Raw genomic sequence first — 24,117 nt, 5'->3', positions numbered from 1 at the left:
AAGTGTTAGTGCCTTGCAGTACTCAGAACAACTCTGCAGGGAGAGGACTGCTATTGTTTTCATTTTGCAGATGAGGAAACTGAGGCCCAGGGAGATGAACGGAGGCCCAAGGCCACCAGCTAGTACTGGGTAAAGGGGCACCCAAGCTCCAGTCTGTCTGACTCTCCCCCCCCCACAGGGCCAAAGACATCTCTGGTCACCTTGTCAGCCCCGCAAGGAGGACATGCTGTGGAACCAAGGTCCACACCACACTCACCTTTTCCCGGAGGAGGTGGACCGGCTCCGGGTGTACCTGGGGGAGGCCCTGGGGTTGGGGGACCGGGAGGAGAGGCTGGAGGAGCGGGCGCTGGCACAGGAGGAGCTGCGGGAGCGTCCTCTCACGGGGGAGCTCCGAGCTGGGGAGGGGACCACACCGGACTTCTTCACCTCGGCGCAGCCCAGGCACGGCGACTGCGGTGCTCTGTGGAGGGAGAAAGTTTGTTAGTGCCGGCCTGCCTGCTGGCCTGGGGGCGTCCGTGCTGGTGCTTGCTGCCCGGCCTCTGCCAGGGCTGGGGTGCTCCCCGAGCCCCCTCCCCACCCCTTTGCATCCTACCTCCAGGATGGGCTCTTAGGCTGCCCGTGTTGGAGTAGAGACAGTGGGGTACGTCGCCCAGGTAGGGGAGCACGTCTGAGTATTTTGGGTCATGGGACGGGGCATGATGGGACCATCAAATCGCATGCTTGGAAATTCACCGAATTTTGCCCTAAATAACACGCACCCACGTTTTTGTGGTACCTAGAGCCATGCCTATACTTGCTGGGTTCTCAGTCAACACATGCTCATTTGCATTGGGCCAAGGGTCAAGTGCAAATCATGTTAGTATAGTTTCAGGGTTCATCGTGACCTGGCCTCTATGCACCCCTGCACCCCTCCAGGCTCAGCTCTTGGCACATCCCTCTCTGGACTCTGGTCCTAGTAGACTATTCGTCCCTCCTGGAGTGTCCTTGTCCCCTCCCCTGTGTCCAGGCCTCAGAACATTCCCACTGCCAGGAACCCTCTTTCCTCCCTTCATGACCTGAAAACTCCTCGTCACGGTTCAGGTATTAGTTCGACCTCACCTTTTCAGGGAAGCCCTCCCTGACACCCTGCAGGCTGGTTGGGTGACCTCCAATGTGTCACCCCAGGCCCAGCCCCCCCAGCCCAGTGACTGCACGTGGTCTCATAATTGTTTCTTCCTCCTGCAGACACTGAGCTCCTTGGGGACAGGACTCCCCTCCCTCTGGACACTGTATCCCAGCACCGAGGACAAAGCCTGACACGTGTGTCCTAGGTGGTCAGTAAATGGAATAAATACTTTGCGACTCCGAGTGTCCTGGGCACTTCACAGGCATCCTCTCCCCGGCCCCCCACCAGCCTCAGGGAGCTGGTGCACTTACCATCCCGGTGCAGAGAGGACTCAGGAGGGCAGGCCCTTTGGTCAAGGCCACCCGGACGCCCAAACCCAGGTCTGTCCAGCGCCAAAGCCTATGGCCTTGGCACCTCGCCAGCACGACCCCCCACTCACTATGGTTCCCTGATTCAGGGCTGACACCTCTTCTGCTCAGCCCTCTGCTCCCAGCTGACTGAACAAAGGCAGCGTGGATTTAAAGACTGTTTACATTTCAAAGTGAGAGGCTGGGGCCAAGTCACTCAGTTCTGCTGTCCCCAGAGAGCGAATGAAGCAGGTGACCGTGACTTCTGGGGACAGATCTGTGCTTGAAGCCAGGTGTTGGCCCTCATTAACGGTTTCTGAACCACTCCAAGCCTCAGTTTCCCCATTGACTAAAACGGGGTTATGACCGCACCTATCTCATAAGGGTTTGGTGAAGAGATACGGAAACTGGTTCATGGAAAGCACCCGGTGTGTACCTAGCACGAAGTCCTGGGCTCCGTAAATGTTAGCTGCCATTATTATTGCTGTCTCAGTTTTTCCTGCACAATAGCATCAGCAGACACGTGGCCCTGCTCTCCCATCTGGTGACATTACTGCCTGTTCTTAGAGACCATGACGTTCACTCTGGTCCAACCCTGGCCCCCAGCCAGGCTTGAGTAGGATCCAAGGTCAGGAGTGTCCTGAGCAGGCATGCCACAGGCTGGGTCTACGTGTGGACGCCAGGTGGTCGGTCTGGGACTGAAGTGGCTCTGTGTTGGAGGGGACAAAGGGCGCTCTGGCCTTGAAGACGGCTTCCCTGCCAAGGCTGAGGGGCAAGCCACTGAATGAATGGTACAGAGCAAGTGATCAGCCAAGTGCCGTAGCTGATATTGTGACAGCCTCCTCAGTGATTAGCATTGTGTTGTGGTTGCTTGAGTGACGGTGTAAGGAGGGGATGAAACAGCAGAATCATAACTGTCTCCTAAGTGGCTGCGTGGAAGCGTTTTCTGCAGGAAAACTGCGTCTCGCAAGTGTCAAATGGGCAAAAATTGAGAAGTCTCAACAATCTGTGATAGCCTGGTCTCCCTTTGCCTGACACCGTCCCATGGGGTGGACACACACACACACACACACACACGTGCGGCCGCCTCCCTCCCAACATCCCCATTGGAATGGCACACTTGTTACAACTAATGGGCCCATGTGGACACAGCATTATCAGCCCAAGTCCACAGCTTACCTGAGGGCTCACTCCCGGTGGTGTCCACCGCATGGGTTTTCACAAGTGTCCAAGCGCACATCTCCACCATCACTGTCTCACCCAGAGCGGTTTCGCTGCCCTGAAAACCCTCCGTGCTCTGCCTACTCTCCCTGCACAGTCCCCGCAAGCCCTGGTCCGTTACTGTCTCCGTAGTGATCCCTTCTCCAGATTGTCCTACAGTTGGGATCACAGAGTGCGCAGCCTTTCCCGATGGGCTCCTTTCATGTAGCAAAATGGGTTTAAAGTCCTCCATGTCTTTTCATGACTTAATAGTCCATTTCCTCTGAGCTCTGATAATATTTCATTGTCTGGAGAGGCCGCAGATCATTTATCCATTCACCTACTGAAGGACATCTTGGTTGCTTCCAAGGTTTGGCAATTATGAATAAAGCTGCTATAAAAACATCCACTGCAGGTTTTTGAATAGACAGAAATTTTCAATGCACTGTGGTATGTGTTTAAATGGCAGTGACTTCATTAAATGAATTCAATGGTAGACTTTCCCTGAGATTACTGGTGAAGACAACACCTCTTTTTTTTTCTGGCCCAGCCTCCACCCCTCCTCCTGATATTCCTACCCTGGCTTTTCCTCCAGAGAAGCAGCCCTCTCTCCATTTTAGTGGATGTGGGAAAACTCTACTCATTCGCCCTTGTGGTGCGGTGCGGCAAATTCTAACCAAGAACATAGCATCCCCTGGGCCAAAGTGATTGGTCCAGGATGGGCAAATGGCCCAAGGTGGGCCAAGCAGAACCAATGTGCGCCTGCCCTGATAGTTGGCTGAAATTTGGGGGAAGGAGGCATCTTCCTTCATTGGCTGGCTGCACTAACAGAATGTTAGCAAGGTGGCCCATTTGCCAATGCTTTGGGAGGGTCTGCTTGAGAACTGAAGCCAAGAGAGAGGGAAGCAAAGCTAAAAAATGCAACAGGAAAGACAGATTCCCAAGGATATATTGTTGAGCTCCTGGATCCAGCTACACCTGAAGCTGAGTATTCTTAGATTTTTTAAAAACATGCCAGTTTGAGTTGAGTTTTCTCCCTCTTGCAAATAAAAGACTCCTGGGTCAGAGCCCAGCGGGTGGTGCAGGGCAAGGGGGAGAGACAGTGGAGCTATGGGGGGACCCCCTCCTCCTGCCCCAGTGTACTGACCTTGGCTCTCTGCCCCTGCTGGTGGGTGAGAGACTCTCCAAAGTGGTCCCCTTGTTCTGGGGTGAGGAGGTGGTAAAGGAGTTCCCTGAATCAGAGGTGTTGCCACTGTTGAGGTCCCGGCTCTTGCTGAGTTCCCCACTGGGGCTCCCCTTCTCCTGACCCCGAGACCTGGCCGAGCTGATCTGCGTCGAGGGTGGCGACGAAGTGTCGTTGCCGGAGTCGTACTCCTGGGAGCGTCCGCGGGAGGTGGTGAGCGGGCTGGCTGTTTTGGTAAAGAGGTCAGCAGCAGACCCCGACCCAGTGATCTGAAAGCAAAAACAGCCGTTGGATGCTGCTGAGCGCGGGGCCTGCGGGCTGCGTCTAAACCTAGAAATGATTACCATCATGATGCACTGTAACAAAAGGAAAGAGAGAGAGAGGAGAGGAGAGGAGAGACGCCAAAAAACAAAAGCACAAATTCCTGAGAGAGTACCACAGAAAGGAGCTTTTTCTTTACCCCCTGCTAGGATAACGGGAAGATTTTAGGTATCATGCAGAGAAAAAGCATGCGATCCAGATTAAATAAAAGAAAAAGGAAATTATACGAAATTTAATTTCTAATGAATTAACTCAAACCAAAGAGGCAACTTAATAGAAGGGGGAAGGGGGTGTAAACACCCTTAACCTAAAACAATAACAAAAATAAAGGAAGGGGGAGGGAAAAAAGAAATGGAGCTATGGGCCTGAAAAAAATATATTTTGAAACTTAAAAAAAAAAAAGATATAAAGCCAAAATTTTAAACTTCAACCAAATTCTCAATGAATTGGATTTTTTTTTCTAATAAGAAGTTGCCTGCATAGAACCCTACACAAATATCACATGGGGAAAAGAAATGAAATAAAGATGAGTTTCTTAAAAATATATATATAATGTCAAGGCCACAAAATGACATTTTAGTAGCTGTCAAAGGGGAAAAGAAATGGGGGCAGGGACAAAAAAATGGCAGTCAAATAGTCTGGCTGAAAACAAAGAAACAAAAAGCTCACTACGGATTCGGAGCGTGTCCCCCTGGAGAAGGCAGCTAAGACTCTCGAGTGGCTTCTAACAAATTCTCTCATGTCTTTGCGGATTTCATCCACTTACCAAGCAAGAACTCCTCCTTTAGTAGGTAGGTAAGGTGTAAGAGAAAGGGAAGAGCGGGCAACGTGAGTCCATCATTAGAGTCGCAAATGACAAGAAAAAACACACACCTTTCTGCACATCTTCACACGGGGCCCTGCACTGTGCGTTTGGGGTTCTGCAGTGTCCTGGGCAGGGAAGGCCTCGGTTCTGTTTGGCTTCCTCGGGAAGGGGTACCTCCGGCCGGCAACACTAACCTGTGCCAGGCCTTCATGCCCAAGGGGGATCAAGAAACCCTTGCTGGGAGTGCAAGTGGGGGCTAGAGGTTGCGGCTGTCTCGGTGTCAAGATCATGGTGACCCGGGGAGGGTGTGCTTGCAACACAGGGCTTTGGAAGGGGCTTGGAGGTTTGGCTTCGGGTGACTGGTGGTGAGGAGGGGCCTCCCAGAATCCTGCTTGGGCTTGACCTGGGACAGATGAAGGAGCACAGGAGGTGATGGAGGACCCGCCCTTGGAGGACCGTGGCGTGTGCAGAAGCACAGCGAGTGGCTTTGTTTAAACATTCCAACCAGTCTCACGGCTGGGACAACACTGGGTGCGGATTTCCGGCCCCGCCAACAGTGCCACACGTACTTGGCTGTGGCAGGAGGGACCCGGGCCCTGGCCCCCTTCGACGACAGCCATCCTCACAGGTTAAGAAATCTGTGGGATCGAGAGGGTACTGCCCTGAGACCACCTTCCTGAGGCTGCTCTCTGGTGCCTGAGATCCCAGGATGCTGTTTAAATGGCCCCTGCCCCCCCCCCCAGGGTCTCTGCAGGCTCAACCCTGGCCCCGCTCCCCCAGGAGTAGATCACACTTCCAGGTGCACACTCCCAGGTCCAAGGGGGCCTCTGGACGGAACCCGGATGTGCACACTGGTGCTGGTTGGTGTGAAAAGTGGGGAGGAAGGAGAGGGGCCGGGCCCCGGGGTAGGTCTCCCCGACGCTGCCAGGCTGTGGCCTGGCCCTCTGAAGGGGCTGGGGCTTTACACTTAAACCTGCTTTCAGATCATTTGGAAGGGATGCTGGCCAAGACAGAACACATTTCATTTTCAGTCTGCTGGCTCAACTGACACTGCACATTCAAACAGAGAGTATGTGGGCTTCCTTCGGACGCTTGCCTGGGCCCCCCAATGGGAGAGCCGGTCTCACCATCGAGAGCCTGCCTGCTCTGCTCCCCACTTTACCTCACACCCTGTGGGCCTGAAGGAGGGAGGGGCTTGTGGCATTTCTGCCTTCTCAGCAGGTGGCCCTGAAGGCGAGACCGGACACGGGACTGGGAGGGTAACAGTGAAAACCCGGGAGGCTCAGGATGTCGCCTCCTGGACTGGGGAGGCAGGGCTCCCTAGTGGATCTTCCCGGGAGGCTTTGTGCACAGACAAGGGGCTGGTCCAGCTCTGCTGAGTTCTACCCGGTGCAGCTGCTGCTCTCCCTGCTTGGGGTCCTGGCTTAGCTTTACTTTGGGAGAAGGGACCGCCTCTGTCAGGAGTAAGGAAGCCCCATGCCAGGCAGCTAGACGCTGGGACCCGAGCTCTCAGGCTGGGGGTAGGGCCAGGGATGGGCTCAGAGCATCTTTGCCTCAGAGATGGTGAGTGTTCGGTGGCCAGGACATCACAAGTGAGTCAGCGGGCCATTCTTGGAGGGACCGGGCTCCAGTGCAGGGGCCCCGAGAACAGTGGTTTCCTCGTGTCTCCCAGAAACGTGCTACTTGGGTGCATCCAGGCTGGGCCTCGGTCCCCCTGCACCTGTTCCCTGCCTCAACTACTCAGTTCAAATGACTGGCTCTGGTGCATCAGGGGTCCCCATGGGCAAAGATTTCACTGGTGGGAGGCCACTTGGGGCTGATGGATATAGAAGGGGACTTTTCCACCTTCTCGACCCACACCCTGAGCCCACAGGGACAACTGTGTGCCCACCGGACCACAACCAACATCCACATGTATCTCGTGTGTTCAGAACTGAGGATTCCGCGCAGCACCATGCTCTCCCGCCCTCGCCAGGAAAGGGAGGTACAAGTACTACGGATGCGCTGGCACTGGGCAGCCCCGGTGCTTGAACACACCAGCCTCTCCTACTTATTTAAAAGGCTCATTTCTCAGGATGCATCGAAATTCTTTGACCTGGATGACAATGCCCTTTCCAGCTCTACCCTACGTCCTTCCCACAGTCTCACCTCTTCCTCATACCCCACCCGGGCCCCCCACAAACTTAAGCTGACCGGTTAGAGAGAGCGTTCTCAGTTCTGCTGCCACGTCTCACTTTCTCAACCTCAGGCCCTTGGCACGTGCCATTTCCTCTGCCTGGAAGAGTCCCCCCTTGTGTCTCATTTCACATGACTAAACGCATTCATTCTCCTCTGGAAAGCCTCCCTTGGTCCCCAGGCCAGAATAGCACAAACTCTCTTTCTTTCATTCATTCATTCATTCCACCTCTCCTTCATGCACTCATTCAAAAATGAGTGCACACTGTCACTCGGTGGGGTAAATGCTGTTTTATCGCCTGGCTCCCCACCTGGGCAGGGGCTCCTTGGAGGCAGGGCCCAGACACGGCTGCTTCCCTGTTGCACCCCAGTACCCACGGTGCTGGGCACAGAGCAGGGGCTCAGTGAATCTTGCTAAGTGAACGCAGCTGCCCCACGGGCCCTGGGAAGCCCGGGCTGGGTGGCTGGGCCCATCCTAACTCAATTTATTGGCTCCGTGATCAAGCCCTGGTGGGGTCCAAGTTGAGTGGGTTCCAGCTTTGGGAAGCTGATGGATTTATAAGGAGGGACTGGCTTCCGTCACACTCACAACAGTTCTAGGATATTAGGTGGACCCTTGGCTGATGGTTGGGGCTTGAGTCCAGTGGAGGGCCGGGAGTGTGAGCTAGAGACACTTGGAGGTCTTGGCCTCCAAGACCATGTTTCAGGCCCAGGCCTGTGGCAGAGAGAAGAAGTACACCCTGCTCTTGGTCCTGGTCACCCTCAGACCCAGGAGGGCCTCGACCTCCAGATTCTCAACAGCAAGCACTGCAGGTAAAGGGAGATGCCCTCCAGGTGAGACGAGCCATGTGAGCTGTGCAGGTCTCCTAGTTTCCTTCTCTACGCTCTGCTGCTCTGAAGGTCAGGGGAAAGACGACCTGGTCTGGTGGCTGGCACACAGCAGGGCTGACTGGGTAGAAACAGGTGCTCCTCCTGGGGCAGAAATTTTAAGAAGGCGCCCCTCTCTGGCTAGACAAACTAGAACAAAATATACTTTTCTCTGGGCTGAAGCATCCACACCAAGTATTCGCAACCGGCCTGGTGAGTGGAGGGTGGGGGTGTTTAACTGCCAGGCACAGGGCACAGCGGCAGGATGTAAGTAACATCCCCTGCAGACAGGGAACACGCAGTTCTCGCTCCATCTGACCCGCGCTGGGGGTGGGGCTGGGGGAGGGAGGAGGTGGTGCCCTGCGGACAGTCATCCCTGCTTCTTTCAGCTGACATCTATTTGGCTTTGACTTTGCACGTCTCGATGGGCTCTGTCTCCATTTCCGGGGGACAGGAACGTTTTAATAAACTCATTAGCGATGTCTGGGTAGTTTAATGGCCTCTTAGCCCCAGACTGCACCTTCTCCAGAGCCTTCCATTCACCTCACACAAAGAGGAGGAAAGACACACTGAAGGGAGCCAGAGACAAAGTGTGTGTGTGTGTGTGTGTGTGTGTGTGGGGGGGCGGGTGACAGCGTGATGACTCACAGGGGACCTTCGAGTTACAGACGTCATGACAGGCAGACAACGGAGGCCTCTGTCCTCCCCCCTCTGAGCGACTCCTTCCTACCCAGACGCCCACTCGGCACTGAGTTGATGGGCCAGCTCCCGCCTGCTCCTTCACGTCTCCTCATTTAGATCACAGGCCTCTCAAAATCCATCCTGAAGGGCTCTCTTCATCCACTGGGAATCTCTCTCCTAGGCGTGTAACTGCTCTTTGCCCCTTCAGTCCCAGCGTGGCTGCAAACCGGTGCCCAGGACGCCCGCTGGGAGTTACCTGGACCCACCGTGGCCCAGTAACAGTGCCCTCGTGGGATTCGGGGCCCCCATGAAGACCGGGAAGCCTCCCGCCAGGGCTGTCTCCTTTAGCCCACTCTGACCCCTTCCTGCATCTCAGCCTTGACCTTACATGCGTGTCTTCACAGAGGCCTGCCTTCGGGTGTTGGTGTGAAAACTCAGCCCCTGTAAGATCTGCTCAATCACGGAGGGAAATAGCACTGGTCTTACTATGAATTCTTCCAGAAATTCAGGCAGGAATTTCTCGAGAAATTCGAGTGCTAGCAGTTTATTGCAGAGGGCGCGTCTGTAAGGGAGTGGAAAACTGAGATGAGGGAGAGAGGGGCCCAGTGGAGGGTATGTTACCAAGCCAGTGCCACCATGGGCGGCAGAGGACGCTGCCACCAGTGCAGGACTGGCCCCAGAGTTCGTCTTGTCCTAGGAGGGCAACGGGAGGGAGTCCACAGAATCGGCCTCGACCCACCAAAATCTCCCTGGACAGCTATGCTTTGTACAAGATATGCTTTCTTTAGCCCACTAGGTATGTTCGCCCATCAGTTTGAGTCACCTGCCCACACAGTAGAGTGGGGTGGTTCCCCATCACAACCCCACTTGGGTTTGCATTGAAAAACTTAGATCTTGCAGCACGGGGTTGGCGTCTGCTTGGCAGTCGGCGATCAGCTGGACAGTGATGCCAGCTGAGCTCCCCTGGCCCCAAGCCCCACGAGGGCCCTGCTGCTTGTATCTTTTAGCCGTCTGGCCCCCGAGACAGCGGAGTCTGTGACCCTCTGTCCTGAGTGTTTGCTGTTACCTCCATCACGCTGAGAGCAAGAGACAGTTCACCTGTACAGTTCGCTTTGCTCTTCCACTGGCTCTACCTTCCCCATCTCGACACTCCCAATCTCTCTCGGCCTTTGCCGGTGAAAGGGACCCGGAGACCAGAGCCACTGAGCCATACCGAGGCCCCGGACCTATTACCAGCTCTCCCGTTGGGGTCAGGATTGCCAACCTCAGGGTTTTTTTTTTTTAAGGGCAAACTGCATTTCAGAAACTCCTGGCCATTGAAAAAAAGCAAAGAAGTATTTCCCCTTTATTCCTTTATCTCCTCCCAATTTTTTTTCCTTTTGCACTCATAAACTTGCCTCATCTCCTTGTTCCTTAATATACTCAGTGTTAACACTTGAGTTTTTCTAATAAGTAATTAAACGCCCCTCCTGCCCACGAACTCCAGCTCCTGGCGTTTCACAGGCAGCCTCTCTCAGCCCTCCAGGGAAGCCAGCACGGTTATTTATTATTTTTGTCTCAAATCATTATTTAATCAAGAACAGGGGGGGAAAAGACAACCTCTCACTTACACTTTAAAATTTAATTTCAGCTGAATTCTGAGATCAAGAGGCAGCGCGGCCTAATAGGTTACAAAAATACAATCAAGAAGAGAATTCCAATTAAACTGAACAAGTGCCTTGACTGCGCTTCCAATGGCCCCATGGAGAGAGGCGGCTAGAACTTTTTTTTTTCCCTTCCCTGCCATATGGGGGGCTGGAAATTCTTGAGTGAACACGGAGCTGCGTGGCAGAGCTCTTAGCTAGAGGGTTCGGGTTATTTCTTTAAAAAAACAATCCTTTTGTTTCACAGACATTAAGTTTGTTTTGCTTGCTGTTGTTCATCTTCCTTTGCAAACTAATTAGGAAAACAGCAGAAGAATGGGTTCCTGGACCTGTTGGAAGTTCATCTGAGGGGAGCCGGGGGTGAGGAAAGACGGGGGACTTGCTGGGGATTGTGGGAAGAGGAGGAGCCGCCCCGGGGGTCTGCATTTGACCTTGGGCCCTGGGAGCTGGCCTGGCTTCCTCCTAGGACCCTCCCTTCAGCACGAGGCTGCCAGGGACTGGCAGCTTTGGCTTTTCCATTTCTCCAGAGCCCTCACTGGGCCCTCAGCCCATCAGTTCTTGAAAATTTCTGCATGGACACAGTTTCTCACCAGCCCAAATTGAAACAAAAGAAACTTAAGTTCCATGCAGGGGGTGTCCAACTTTTTGGCATCTCTGGGCCACACTGGAAGAAGAGTTTTTTGGGGGCCACGTGTTAAATACACTGTGACATATAATCACACAAAAAAAGTCATACTGCTTTAAGCAAATTTACGATTTCGTGTTGGGCTGCATTCACAGCTCTCCTGGGCCGCAGGTTGGACACCCCTGATGGGACTTTTCCCAGCTAAATGCATTTGATTTCGAGCTTCATCCTTTCTCCCGAGGCCACGACAGTCCTACCTCTTCCGGGGTAAGATGTCACTTTCGTGATAGAAAATCATGGGTTTTTTTTATTTGTCCTAACTTGGCAAAAGTATAAGTAGATGATGCCATGCCACTTTCCATTAAAAAACAAGCAAAAGCCACCTGTCCCAGAATTCCCCGAGTCTCACACTGCCCTTCTGCTTTCTGGCTCCTGTGTTCTCTGAACTGCAAGGAACGGTTTAGTCTTCTCGCTGAGGGGAGCTCAAAGGCATTTGCAAGAGGCTGGCTCAGGGGCCTGAAGGCCAGGGCCCCCCACACACCGTCCCTCAGCCTCAACATCCCTGGTTATGAAGTAGGAAGCAGATCGCCGCCCCGCCTCTCTCCCAGGGCTGTTCTGATGTCCGTCAGAAATCCTGGGTGTGATTAAACGGTGTGAATGAGAGCTGCCCCAAACACACCACCTCTGGGTTTGTCTCGAGTCAGTTTAGTAAAGTCACTCTGACAACAACTAACCACCCCAGCGATGGTCGTATTCTGAGCGTTAGGTCCCAAGTGCTGGGCTATTGTTCACACAGAACGGAAGCCGCACCAGAACAGGGACCTTGTCTGTCTGGTTCACTGCTGCTCACCCACTGCCTGGCGCACGGTAGGTGCCGGTGCATATATTTTAAGTGGATGGACACCTCATCTCCGTCTGTCTTCACAGCCGCCCTGTGAGGTAGGTGCGATCATTGGCCCAAGGCACAGATGAGGCCCCGGGGGCCCAGTACAGGGCGATGACAGAGGCGGGCCGTGCAATTACACACCAGGTCCCCGAGTCAAGCTTTCTCGGTTTGGATCTTACTTTCTCCACTTAATAGTCTCCTTTCACTTAACTTTTCTAGGCTACAGTTTCCTCGCTGCGAAAAGAGGACATTAGTGGAAGCTCCTTTGAGGGGCCATTTAGGATATAAGTGAGACGATGCATGTATGGAATTCAGGCCAGCACCTGGCACATAGTAGGTCCTCAGCAAGTGTTAGTTACTGCTGTTGCCCAGGGCTTCCCAGGGAGACAAGGTCAGACACAAGGTCAAGAACTCCAGAGTATCGAGATCCACCTCCAAGTCTTCATCACTACCCTCTACTGCCTCCTCCTGTAGAGAGATTTCACAAGACCCTCTTTTACGGACCCCAAGTTCTGCTTTTCCCCCTTTTTGATTTTTGTTGTGGCGTGTGTGTGGTTTTGTTGGCAGGGAGCTGTGGCCACTGCTGGCCCAGGCTGGAGGCGGAAGGGGGAGAGACGGGGCCTGCTCCTCGGCTTGGTCCAGCTGCAGTCTGGATCGGCCTCTCCCTCCGGGGCTCCCTCCCTGATAACTGCACCAGGGAAGGGGCGTGGCCAGACCTCGGGGCCGCCGCCCCCTTGGTCATGCAGCTGTCAGTCCTCTGGTTGTCAGACTAAGCTTCCGAGGCACAAGCCATGATTCACACCAGCTCCCCTTCCTCCCAATTGGGCTACTGACCAAGTCAATTCCCCTCTCTGAATCTTGGTTTTTCCATCTGAAAAATAGTGACAATAATTGTATCTAGCCCAAATAAGGGGGAAAAAACTGTGTGAAGTGTGTGACAGTGCCTGGCACCCAGTGGTATTTCCCCCTCCCTCTATCACCATTCCTCTCAGTTTGGTGAACTCCTACCGACCCTTCAGAGCCCAGCTCAAATGTTCCTTTGTTTGTGAAGCCCTCTCAGACACCAAGACAACACTGCCTGGTCCTCCTTCTGTGGTCCTACTACACACTGTATCAGCTCCCACCCCTATTGGGGGGATATTCAAACAATTCAACAACTAGTTGAGTGTGGGCCCCTTCCGAAGGTGGCCCACTGAAGGTGGCTGCCAGGTATCTCTCTCCAGTTGCTGGCTGTGAGAAGGTCCAGGAGGTACCAGGGGAGAAAAGAGGTGGCTTTGCTGACTGAGGGAGGGGCGGGGTGGTGACAGGCTCTGTTTATCAACTGCTGTGCAAATATTTGAATATTCCGACAGCGGAGGACACACTGGCACTCACCGACTCAGTCTCAGCCCCGAGAACAACACTTATCTAACTGTGGTGCAGCTGGCTGCTGACTGCTAGACTGTGAGCTCTGGAGTTCAGGAGGTGGATTTTATTCGCCTCCCTGTCTCCCTAATGCCTGGAACAGAGATGGCTGAGTGGAGATGAGGAGCATGAGTGAGGCTGTGAAGGGTCCCTAAATTGCCTCCTTGGGACCCTCCATTTGGATTTGGGCTCAGGCCCAGCAAGAGGGCTTCAGGTTATCTTTAGCTCACCAAGTAGGATTTCAATAAGACAAGACCCCAGATTTGCATATTCATGCATGCAAATGTACCCCTCGATGTGATACACCATTCTCGATTTTTTTTTTTAAAGAGCCGTGCATAGGAAATGCCTACAGTGGAGTGTGGCGGGAAGCATGGCGGAGAAGGCCCTTCGCGCTCAGGTTCCTGCCAATCCCCCACACCCCCCCTCTTGTCCTGGGCTTCTGTCTCCATCCCGACTCCAGTCTCCGTTGCCTGCTTCCTTCAGTGAGAACTCCCACTGCTGTCGGCCCCTCAGCTAGCTGGTGCCTTCTCTGTCTGAAGCTAGCCCCAGTCCTCATTCCTGTTCCTGGGGCTTGCCTTCGACCCCATCGCGGCCTCTCTGTATTCACGTTGCCTACTACTGTCTGACACAGTTTTTACCTGTCTGACTCCTTTTTAAGGACACACAGACTACCCCTCATTCTCAGGATGCCTCGGAGCTGAGCCTTTGTAGTTGTAACCCAGCAGACAGCCGGTCGGTCGGAACGGATGCCCGAATGGGTGGATCAATGACTCTGCTGTTCTTTCCAACAGAGAGCTCAGGGGACATCTCGGGGCCAGGACTCAGAGAAACCTTTGGTCCCACCTGACACCTTCTTTCGTCTCTGCCTTTGCAGGAGAGCGGATGAGAAAGGCTCTGGTGTGGAGGGGACTCAGAGGGCCAGGACTGGGGAGCACCCAACATCCCCAGAAGCCAGGCAGCCACGAGTCAGGTGGGGCCAGCTCTGTGGGCTACAGCCGCCTTCTAGGATAGCAGGGGAAGCAGGGCCCCGGCTCTAAGTCCCGACTCATTCACTAGTCTGCGCCCAGAGTCGCACCAATGTTGTTATTACCACCATTGCTACTGCTGCTACTGTTGCCACGGTTATTTCTGTTTCCACTGTTGCTACTATATCATCAGCATCACCCATCCCAGCATGTACCACTCGCCTGTCTCAGTCTAAACTGTTTCCCTGCCTTGAGTCATACCTCTGGAGAGGTGGGTCTCATCAGTATCTGCGTTCTGCAGACCTGGAGGAAACTGAGGCACAGCATGTTTGTGTGACTTGCTCAGGGCTCCTCGGCGGGTAAGGACAGAGGCAGACTCTGTGAGGCTGCCGTCACAACACCTGCTGGTGTTTGCCGAGTTCTGCCGCTGTGCCAAGGCGGCATCAGCGGTTTAAAACATTCCTTTGCTTTTGTCCTAACAACAAGGCTTTTGAAGAAGAGATTTCTCTCATCCTCACGACCTCTTTTTAACAAAGGAAGAAACCATGGCTCAGAAATGCTTAAGCACCTATCCCTCGCTCACAGCCAGGACTTGAGTGCACGGTCAGAACCCCACGGTTTGTTTTTCCCAACACCAACCTGTCTCAGCCCACGGGAATCACTGATCTCCTGTCTGATTCTTTTCTTGGAATCAGGAGGTTGAGTTAGATGGGCTCTGGTGGTCCCTGCCTTCTAAGTGGGGATGAGCTTGTAGCTCTTCCGATGAGGGCTGGGGCCCCCAGGGGACTGCCTGGCTTGAAGAACCAACAGCCAATCCAGTACCTCACTTAGCTGGTGTGGGAGGACACTTTTATTTTTATTTTTTGGCAGTACTTCATAGCCCTGCCCTGTTGGGAAACCGTCCTGGGCAGGTGAGAAAACAAGAGCCGGTTGCTCCCAATGGCAATTTTTAATGACGGTCACTTGGGGCCACCGAATGGGCTGCCACAAATACCTCTACCAGGGAGACTAGGTAGCTTCCGCTGACTTAAGCATCATTCTTCCACCTCTTACCACTCGCCTTTTAAATTCATTTCTACCTTTGCAACAGTTCCTCTGGGGGACAAGTGAGGTACGCCTGCCTGTTCTCCAGGTGGGAGAGCTGAGGCTGGGAGGGACAAAAGGAATCGAGGGGGCCAAAACCCAAACCCCGCCTCCAAATCACTGCCACACTGGAGAGACCCTTCAGGAGACCTGTGGGGCGGGGAGACTGCAGGGGGGTATTCCCACCTGCAAACACTCAATACCGCAGGCATTTCTACAAAGGGGGGGCCTGGGGAGAGCTGCGGGCCATTTCCAGCGAGGCCGAGGACCTCGGCCAAATCGGACTTGGTGACTTAGGGTGCCGTGACTGGGCACAATGAGTTTCAGGATGCACGACAGACCCTAAGTACTGTGTCCACCAGGCCCAGCAAGGGTCTGTCACCGCCTGCCCCTCCTGGCAAGCAACTCTGAGCGCTTCCTTTCTACCCCCTCATGCTTTTTAAGGGAGAAGCTCCCCAGAACTTTCAGATTTGCTCGCAGCTGGAGGAGTCAGGTCCCCTCCTAGCTGGCGGTCACAACTGTAGGCCACATCAAAGTTCAACGTCCTCATCTGTCTCTCTGTCCCTTTAGCGTCTACAAAAGACCATTATATACTATATCTTATTTATTGTATTATCACCAACTACCCTATAGGGAAGTGGTCCTATTTCAACTTCACTGATGAGAAAACTGAGTTTCAACAAGGTTAAGTGACTTTCCCAAAGCCACGCAGCTAGAAGTGGCAGCGCTGGGACCTGCGTTCAGACCCAGCTCTACACCCTTGCCCGGAAGCGCCGCGGTGCGGTGCCCGCCCGGCTGAGGTCCCGCTGCAGCCCCGCCCTGCCGCACGGAGGGAGCGCGGCGGGGGTCCGTCTGCTTTTGCTTTGCCCTGCAGTCTTTACACAGACCTTGGCTTTGGCTTTTCTGCCCCTGAGACCTCGGTGCACCTGCGAGAGGACACAGGTCCTGTACATTCAAGGTCATATTGACACAGACGACATCAGGCCCCCGCTGTCCCTCCATGCTGCTGGCTAGCTGGCATCCAAGATGTGGGCTTCATGGAAAAACTGGGGCTCCCTGGGACCCTTCCCCGAGAAACCTCCTACAGCGCCTCACACAGACATTCCTGAAGATGCAGTTTTCGACACCCCTCCCCCCCCAGTAAAAAAACTGGGTGTTTTCACTTGTCTGCCCGCCCACCCCTGCCCCAGATCCACAAGCCGAGTGCTGCCAAAGGCTGGCGAAGGACCATCTGGTTAATTAACAATGAGGTCTGAAACCAGTGGGGTCCTTGCCTGAAACCAGATTAAAATGTGTCGTCCGCTGCCCTGAACTGGTGCCTTCCTTCGCCCCCCGCCCCCACCAGTGTCGTGGCCGAGACCGGCCGAGGAAGCTGTGAGCAGTACTTACTACACCGCTGGCCGGCAGGAGGCTGAGCATCTGGAGGGGCTGGCTGGGTGGGGGGCCGGACCGGGCCTCGGGGCTGGCCTTGCCGAGGGTCTTGGAGCAGCGGCGGGAGTGCCTTTGGCGAGACTTCCGCCCTTCCTCGGGGGACCGGCCGCGGTGCCTGGGTCAGGGGAGAGACACCTGAGGGTCTGTCGAGGGAGGGGAGCTTGGCAGAGAGGCGGTGGAGGGACCCCTGGGATCTGAGGACCGTAGAGTATCCACCCACCCCCAACCCGGCTGCCCGTTCATTTGTTCGTTAACTCCTTCCCTCATCGCCTCATATGTTCACCTGACGGATGTGGATTCACGCCCCTGACACCGTTTCTGGGGGCTGGGAGTGCGGCTGTGAAGGCAGAGGAGTCCCTGCCTGGGCCCGGTCTCCTACCCTCTGCTCACCTGTGTGGGCGTCTCTGCCTCTGTCTGTGACTGGGTGTGGCCACCTGTGTTTCCCGTGTTTGTCTATAAATGTACGTGTGGACCCTCGTGTGTCTTTGTGTATGTGGAGTCGCCATCTGTGTGACAGAAGCATCTTATTGACTGTCACCCAAAACTTTCAGGGAAAAAAAAATAGCTGGGAAAGATGACAGAGACGCCTCCTCCAAGCTGGTCAGACCTAGAGCCGGCCCACCGCTTGCCATTAAAACCAGAGGGGTCTCCAAGTCTTCCAAAGGGGACGTGTGCACTCCGAGTGGCCCCCTGGCTCTGAGCCGCAGCAGACGACAAGCAGCCTTTGCCGACTGGCCCAGTGCTCGTGCACCCCCAGGGTTTCCCAGGTTGCCCTGCAGCCTGGAGACAGGCGGGACGGGGCGGGCACTGCTTTCCCATTGTACTGATGAGGAAGCTGAGGCTCTGAGACCTGTAGGGGCCTGCCTGAGGTCACAAAGCTTGGAAGTCGCAGAACCAGGGTCAGGGCCGAGGCCGCCAGCCCTGTAGGGACCGAGGTCTCTGGTCCTGGCCAGGCGTGGAGTCCCAAGAGCAGCGCCCAGGCTATTGCCGTGACTGCTGGAGTGTCCCTCAGCTCAACAGGCCCTGGGGAGGCCCAGCAGAGGTGACAGCAAGGGGGGCTGCAGCTGGGCCTGCGATGGCAGCCTCTGCCCTAAGGGGTGGGCGGGAAGGTTTGGGCTGAGCCACACAGACCTGGGTGCCTGTGCCCACTTGGCCAGTCCCTGTGACCTTGCTCAGACCCCTTCGCCCACCAACACGCAGGCTTCCCACTGCGGCAAGTCCCTGACGCAGTTGAGCCCAGGGCGCCCGTGCCCACCGGGAGCACCTCTGTAGCCGCACAAACGTGGGCGTTGCTCCTTGTGCTGGTGGAGACCGCACGCCCCGAGGGAGCAGAGGGCGTCTGCGCAGGGTTGGAAGGCACCCGCTGTGGGCGTGTGGTGGGTGACTCCGGGGAGCGGGGGCTCTGCTCCGGGTTGGGTGCCGTCGGAAAAGGGAGGTAATTCCGACGGGGCGTCTTCACAAACCTTGTCGGGGAAAAGGGGTGAGCGGCCCGAGGTCCCGGCTGTCCTTGCTAAAGCAGCAGTGGTCACTGATGTTAGTCCATGTCACTCAGTCCACGTCACTCGCGGACGAGTGCTGGGTCACCTGAGTGTTCTGGACAGAGTTCCTGTTTGGTCTGGGCTCACACTCAGGGCCAGGCACAGTGCAGGCCTGAGACAAATATTTCTCTTCCTCGCTCTGAGGTCACTGGGACCAGGACCGTGACATGAACACGGAGCCATGTGGGAGAAGCATTTCAGAAAAACAGAGTGGCCTCTGAGACCCATAGCTGGCCTGGCACTAGGAAGTGGGCCGTGGTGTCCCCGCAGCCCACCGACGATTTCAAACACGGGCACCAGCACAGCCCCGCTCCTCCTCCTCTTCCCGTCTCCAGAGAAGTCCCCTCCCCTGCTCGGCCTGAACGGCCAATGTGCCAGCACACAGGGCCCAGGTCAGGAGAAACGGGGCACGTCGTGCTGTGTGGCCTTTTGTAGGTTGCTCAGGGTCTCTGTGCTTCAAGCAACCCTCAGCGGGAGTGCCAAGTCCCAGCCGGACTCCCTGGCTTGATTCTGGCTCTGTCACTTGGTGAGGAGCAAGTTCCTGAACCGCTCTGTCCCTCGGTTTCCTCGCCTTTACGGTGGGAACCATCACAGGGCCTGTCTCCCACGGGAGGGCGCTGGCGCCTCAGTGCGGTCTCTCGGGCACTGGTGTGAGCAGCAGGTACTGTGGGTGCCTAAGCGGAGGTGATGAGTCCTTCTGTCTGCGCCTTCTCTTCCCAGGGAAGTGCCAAGGAGTGGGGCTGCCCCTCTGCTGGGAGAGTGGGCCCCCAACAGCCACGGAGGTGGGGGGAGGGGGCAGCACTGGTGACAGAGACTGGACCCTGGGTGGCGGCAGGGGTGAGGGCTTACCTGTTCTCACAGCTTGAGGACCGCGACTCTGAGCTCTGGGATCGCGAGGGGCAGTGGTGACGGCGGTGGCGGTGAGACTTTCGGGGCCGGCTTCGCGACCTTGGGGGTGGGGTGAGGAGAGAGTCAGAGGAGATTGATTGATGGATCGACTGATCGATTGGCTTTGATCTTGTGACACACACTGCCCTCTGTCACTGTCCCTCCCAAAGCTAAGTCTCTCCCCCCACCTCAGCCCCACATCCCCCGAGCTACCCACACGGGGACCCGGAGTCTTCAGCGAGCTGAACTGAACACGAGCGAGCAGAAAGGGGGTTCTCTGGATGACACAGCTTCCCACCCCGGACAGGAACGTCACCTCTGCCCGTCACCTCCTCCTCCCCTAAGGCGGAGCCTCGATTTCAGACAGTGTCATGCACCACGAGGTGTCCCTGAAGGCCATGGGCACAGAGAGGGGTGGCTTTGCTTCCAGAACGTGGGCATGGGGCTGGGTCTTCTAATTCTTCAAGCGAATATAGAAACACAGATATTTATGTAAAGGACTCCTATTGTAAATGGAAGCCCTTTTTGTTTGTTTTCTCAATGACACTGTTTGGGACAAACAAAACACATTTACAGAGTAAATTAGGCCCTTGAGCTGCCAATTTGTAATGTCGGACCTGGAAAATTAAGCCTAGATTCATAGCACGGGGTCAAAAGCCCAATTTCAGAATGAGTTACAAGCACCATCAACAACCCAAATTACAGTAATTATGACCACTGCCGCTACAAGTGGTATCTCTGCTGGTTACCTCAGAGCCACATAAACAATGACAACTCGGCAGCAGCAGGGGCGGCGGTCACCACGGAGGCACAGGGGCATCAGTGGCTGGCCGGGCCGGGAAGACCGGGGAGTTGGAGATGGCTCCATCAGGAGGCAGCTGCCTAGCTCAACAAAGGACTCTGGGATCCTTGCAACGTGATAATCAGGCCACTGCCCTCGTGTCAAGTCCAAAGTCTGACCTTGAAGCCCAAGCACCTTTGGGAGTCACGCCCGGTCTAGCTCTCCAGCCTCCTTGAGTGACAGGCACAAGCATCCCCAAAATGCCTTTATTCTGACGCCTGTGTTTCCCAGTTCAGGACGTCCTTGTGAAGGTGACAAGCATGACAAGCCACCTGTTCCTACCTAACACACCCTGCACGCCTGGCACCATGCTCCAAGCATTTTCCTTGAACGGACGCCTCCGCCCCTCACAACCACCTGCAGAGCGGGTCCTGCGGGATTCCCATCTCACGGATGCAGAAACCAAGGCACAGCGAGTCTACCGCACGTGCCTAGCCCACCACCTGGAAGAGTCCCACCTCCATCCTCACCCCCAGCCGAAAGGGTCCCTCCTGTGGAAAGGGCCTGCCCCCACCACACCCTCTCCCCAGCACCACGGCTCCGTCTGCACCTGGACTTCCTCGGCCACCGTGACACTGTGACGCACGTCCCACGTCTGGCTCCGGGCCCCACTGCACTGCGAGCTCCTTGAGGCCACGACAGTGACTGGCAAACCTCTGTCCTGGGCCCTGCACGGGGCCCACCATGCATCAGGGCGCCAGTAAGGGATGCTGAGTAAGAGGCAGCGAACTCACTCCAGGGGCCACTGGTTTAAAAGCAGCCCTGATGGGGGACTTGGCGAGAGTAGCTGCCCTTTTTCCCAGGGGTGCCCTGACTTTCTTGCTCTGGTCTTCGGCTCTCGCAGACTTTTTTGCATCCTGCTAGTGATTTTGGGGACTCTCCTAGCCCTTGGCTTGGAGGTGTGTGCACTGCAGCCCCTCTGGACGAGTGATGGTGTCGACTCAGGGAGCATGCGCTCTGTGTGTGCTTAGCATGACAGCACATGCAATCCTAGGACTGACGACTGCCTCTGGCTTGAATTGAACCAAGCTCGGTAACTGGGAAGTTCTCCCCTGAGCTAACCCAAAGCTCTGCTGCTTCCTTCTGGAGCTTTCCGCAGGCACGGGCGCCGTGGTGGGGTCTGACATGGCCTCCTCTGCACCGACTTTGAGTGAAGCGACCCCGTGGAGCCGCAAAGCTGGGCGCCCTCCCTCTGCACCCCTGCCCCTCCCTCCCCAGCAGGGGCTGCCTTTCATCCCATTGTCTTTGATCCTCACTTTAGAAGCTTCTTGGCAGGAGATAAATTATTAGTTGATTGGAAAACACTCGCACTAACATTTGCAGGGTATAAAGTAGGTGGGTTGTAACCAAATTTCCTTTAATTTGGCTGGGAACTGAACTCCGCAGGCAGTGCTGGCTGATTTGAATTTCTACAACCAGCTATAAACCGTGAACCAGCTGGGGCCCCCGGACAGGGCAGGCGCTTCACTGAAAGCCCCAGGCTCTAAGTCCCAGCACAGGGCTGGGACTCGTATGCACACTCACGCACCTGACCACTCCTCCTTAACTCCTGGTGCACGCACAGCACAAGTGTGTGCACAGGCAAAAGCCACCCACACCCTCTGAATGCATGATGTACACAGGCACAGGAGCAGGGCACGCTCACTGTGCACGCAGTTCATGCACAGCGACAGACAGCGCACACAAGCACAGTGTATGTGATGCATTCATGTGAACACAAACATATACTGCACACACTAGGTGCCCATGTTAAACACACTTGAACACACAGTTCACACAGATATTTGCACGATGAAAAAATGTACAGATGGTTATCAGCAATGTGCACACCATGCTCACGAGATACAGATAAATATACAACACACGCAGGAACACAGAACCCACACACAGAGGGTGTGCCGGGCACCCCGGATGCACACCCTTCACCCTCATGCGCACTCACACATCACACACGCACGCACGCTCAGACCCGCAGAGCCCGTCCACACACAGTGGCCGTTCCTGTCTCCCCTCTCTCCCACCCTCACATTCCTGTTCACTACGCAGCTCCAGCACTTTCCCCGGACTGGGGAGCACAGCCCAGAGGTCCCTACTTACTGTTTTTTGTGCCTCTTCTCTTCCTTTCTTTTGCTTTTTGGGCTGGAGGAGCTAAATGACAAATGAATGGCCAATTAATTGAAAGATGCAAAACTGCAGTTAAAGGTGAACATCAACAAGTAGCTAAAATGCCTAATACCCAGCGGCCACTAGGTCCGGCCAGCGTGGGAACCACCCCGTCCCCTGCAAGACCAGGGCAGTCGACGCCGACTCTCGCCGGTGGGCTCGGCTGGAGACGCCGACCCACGTGCCCAGACTGAGAATGTGGGACCGAAGGGGCCAGGGTCAGCTTGGGCAGCTTAAAAATAACCGTGGCAATGAAGGTAATAACAATGCCCGCCTCCCTGTGAGGCTTCACCACAGGGCATCCTGCTGAATCCTGACGGTCCGTCATCTCACTTTATTCTGCCCACCACCCACAGGAGAGGCACAGCCTAACGCGGGCCCACTTCACAGATGTGGAAACAGGCCCGCACAGGAGAGCGGGGCGGTGGCCCCAGACCGTGGTCCCCGGAGCCCATTCTCCTGACTGCTGTCCCATCAATTTCTAAGAGAAGGGAATGGAACTTTCAGGGCATACCCTGGAGACTTATGAAGCCGGGCAGGTTCTGAAATGTTCCGCCTGTGAATACCCAAGTACCCGGGTTTTATTGCTTTGTTTTTGGTCAGAGCGCTTGGGCTGCGGAGAGAATGGACGGTGCTGGCCCGAGGCCCCCAAGGATGAGTGCTAATTTGGCAATTGAAGTCAGATTGGCTTTAAGAAATCGCCACACACGCACTGGGCATGGGGCCTCGGTCCTGGGAACGGGAAACTGGTTTCTCCGAGTGAAATCGGACCTCGACGGTGGCTGCAGGACCGGTCCCCACACCTGAGACTCGGCCTGAGCCGTGGAAGGCCGGTGACATCAGGCAGGTCCGCTGTCTCGTTACAGACCCAGCTTCCCGGGCTGTGACACTGGGCTGCTGGGCTGAGTGAGTGGTGGCCTCGGTAATCGAGGCCTACTTGTCACCGAAGGAATGGAAGAGCCCTGCACTCTGCCGACGGCTCCCGTGTGGCTACTGACAAGGCCACGGCAGCCTGTCCTGACCCTCTGTCCGAGAGAGCTGGCTTTAAAGGCCGGCTCTGCCACCTTCGCACTGAGTGTCTGTGGGCATGCCTGCCCCACCGCCTGTGTGAGTCTTAGCTCCTTCATCTGTAAAATGGGAACAGTGAACACATCCATCCACCGCACAGAGTGAGGAGAATTACGGGGGTGAAATACGCACACACACGGAAAGCGCTGGAGCCAATACATTTGTGCTGGAAACCCAGGGTTTCCAGTGCAGTAGGACTTGGCCTCTGTCGCCGGGCCAGGGTCTGGGAGGGCTGTGGCAGGGTGGCTGGGGCTGACGTTCTTCCACAGGCCCCACCCCAGGGTTTCACTCAGCACTAAAACGCACAGACTCTGGCAAAGGTGGGAGATTTTCCGAGTCCCACCACCGGAGGTGCTGGTCTGGGAACCACCGTCTTGCCTGGTGGAAGTGGGAAGCTGACTGGGAACTTTCAGGAAAACCAGGTCAAGCCTTTGTTTGGGAGGAAACACACATGGGAAGCTGAAGGTGGGTGGTGCCCGAGAACTGGGGGTGGAGACTGGGATCTGAGCCTAGACAGCTGGCCCCTGGAGAAAGCAGAAAGCTGAAGCATGCAGCCGGGGGTGGCGAGATTCTCACCTGTGCCTTCTCTTCTTGGAGAATGACCTGATTGGGGGAGGGGGGAGGAGAGAGGGAGGGAAGAAAATAAACACAGGTGAGTTAGAGGTTTCTTTCCCTGGGATGAATGTTTCAGTGCATTTGTGGCCATGCGACATGGGGGTCCGGTGCCTAGCGGACCCTCCTCTTAGACTGCAAGGAATATGAAGACATTGGTCTGCCTTTGGAATTCCCAGGTCAAAACCTACCAGTGCTCAGCCCTTACCCCAAATGTCAGCGACCCCCTGTGATGGGGCCAGGTGAGGCTGGTGAGGGTGATGTAAGGGCGTCCTCTGCCTCC

The 24,117-nt window shown here is 55.4% G+C and overlaps 1 protein-coding gene across 2 annotated transcripts in view; it reads right to left on the bottom strand.

Moving 5' to 3' along the window:
* The window catches only part of SRRM4 (serine/arginine repetitive matrix 4), a 131,260-nt gene that overhangs the window by 5,585 nt on the left and 101,558 nt on the right, over nt 1–24,117 (bottom strand). For both annotated transcript variants that reach the window (XM_037156119.2, XM_053669937.1), the window contains 6 exons: nt 23,799–23,825; nt 22,089–22,139; nt 19,112–19,210; nt 16,683–16,839; nt 3,800–4,104; nt 257–460 (listed from right to left, as the gene is read on the bottom strand). In XM_037156119.2, the coding sequence (XP_037012014.2) occupies nt 257–460; nt 3,800–4,104; nt 16,683–16,839; nt 19,112–19,210; nt 22,089–22,139; nt 23,799–23,825 (843 nt within the window). The remainder of the gene's footprint in view (nt 1–256; nt 461–3,799; nt 4,105–16,682; nt 16,840–19,111; nt 19,211–22,088; nt 22,140–23,798; nt 23,826–24,117) is intronic.

The sequence above is a fragment of the Artibeus jamaicensis genome, unplaced genomic scaffold (genome assembly GCF_021234435.1).
Source record: "Artibeus jamaicensis isolate MK-2021 breed Jamaican fruit bat unplaced genomic scaffold, CSHL_Jam_final contig_525, whole genome shotgun sequence".
NCBI classification, from domain to species: Eukaryota; Metazoa; Chordata; class Mammalia; order Chiroptera; family Phyllostomidae; genus Artibeus; species Artibeus jamaicensis.
Note: the sequence above shows the minus strand (reverse complement) of the source record. Positions and strands in the feature narration are given on the sequence as shown.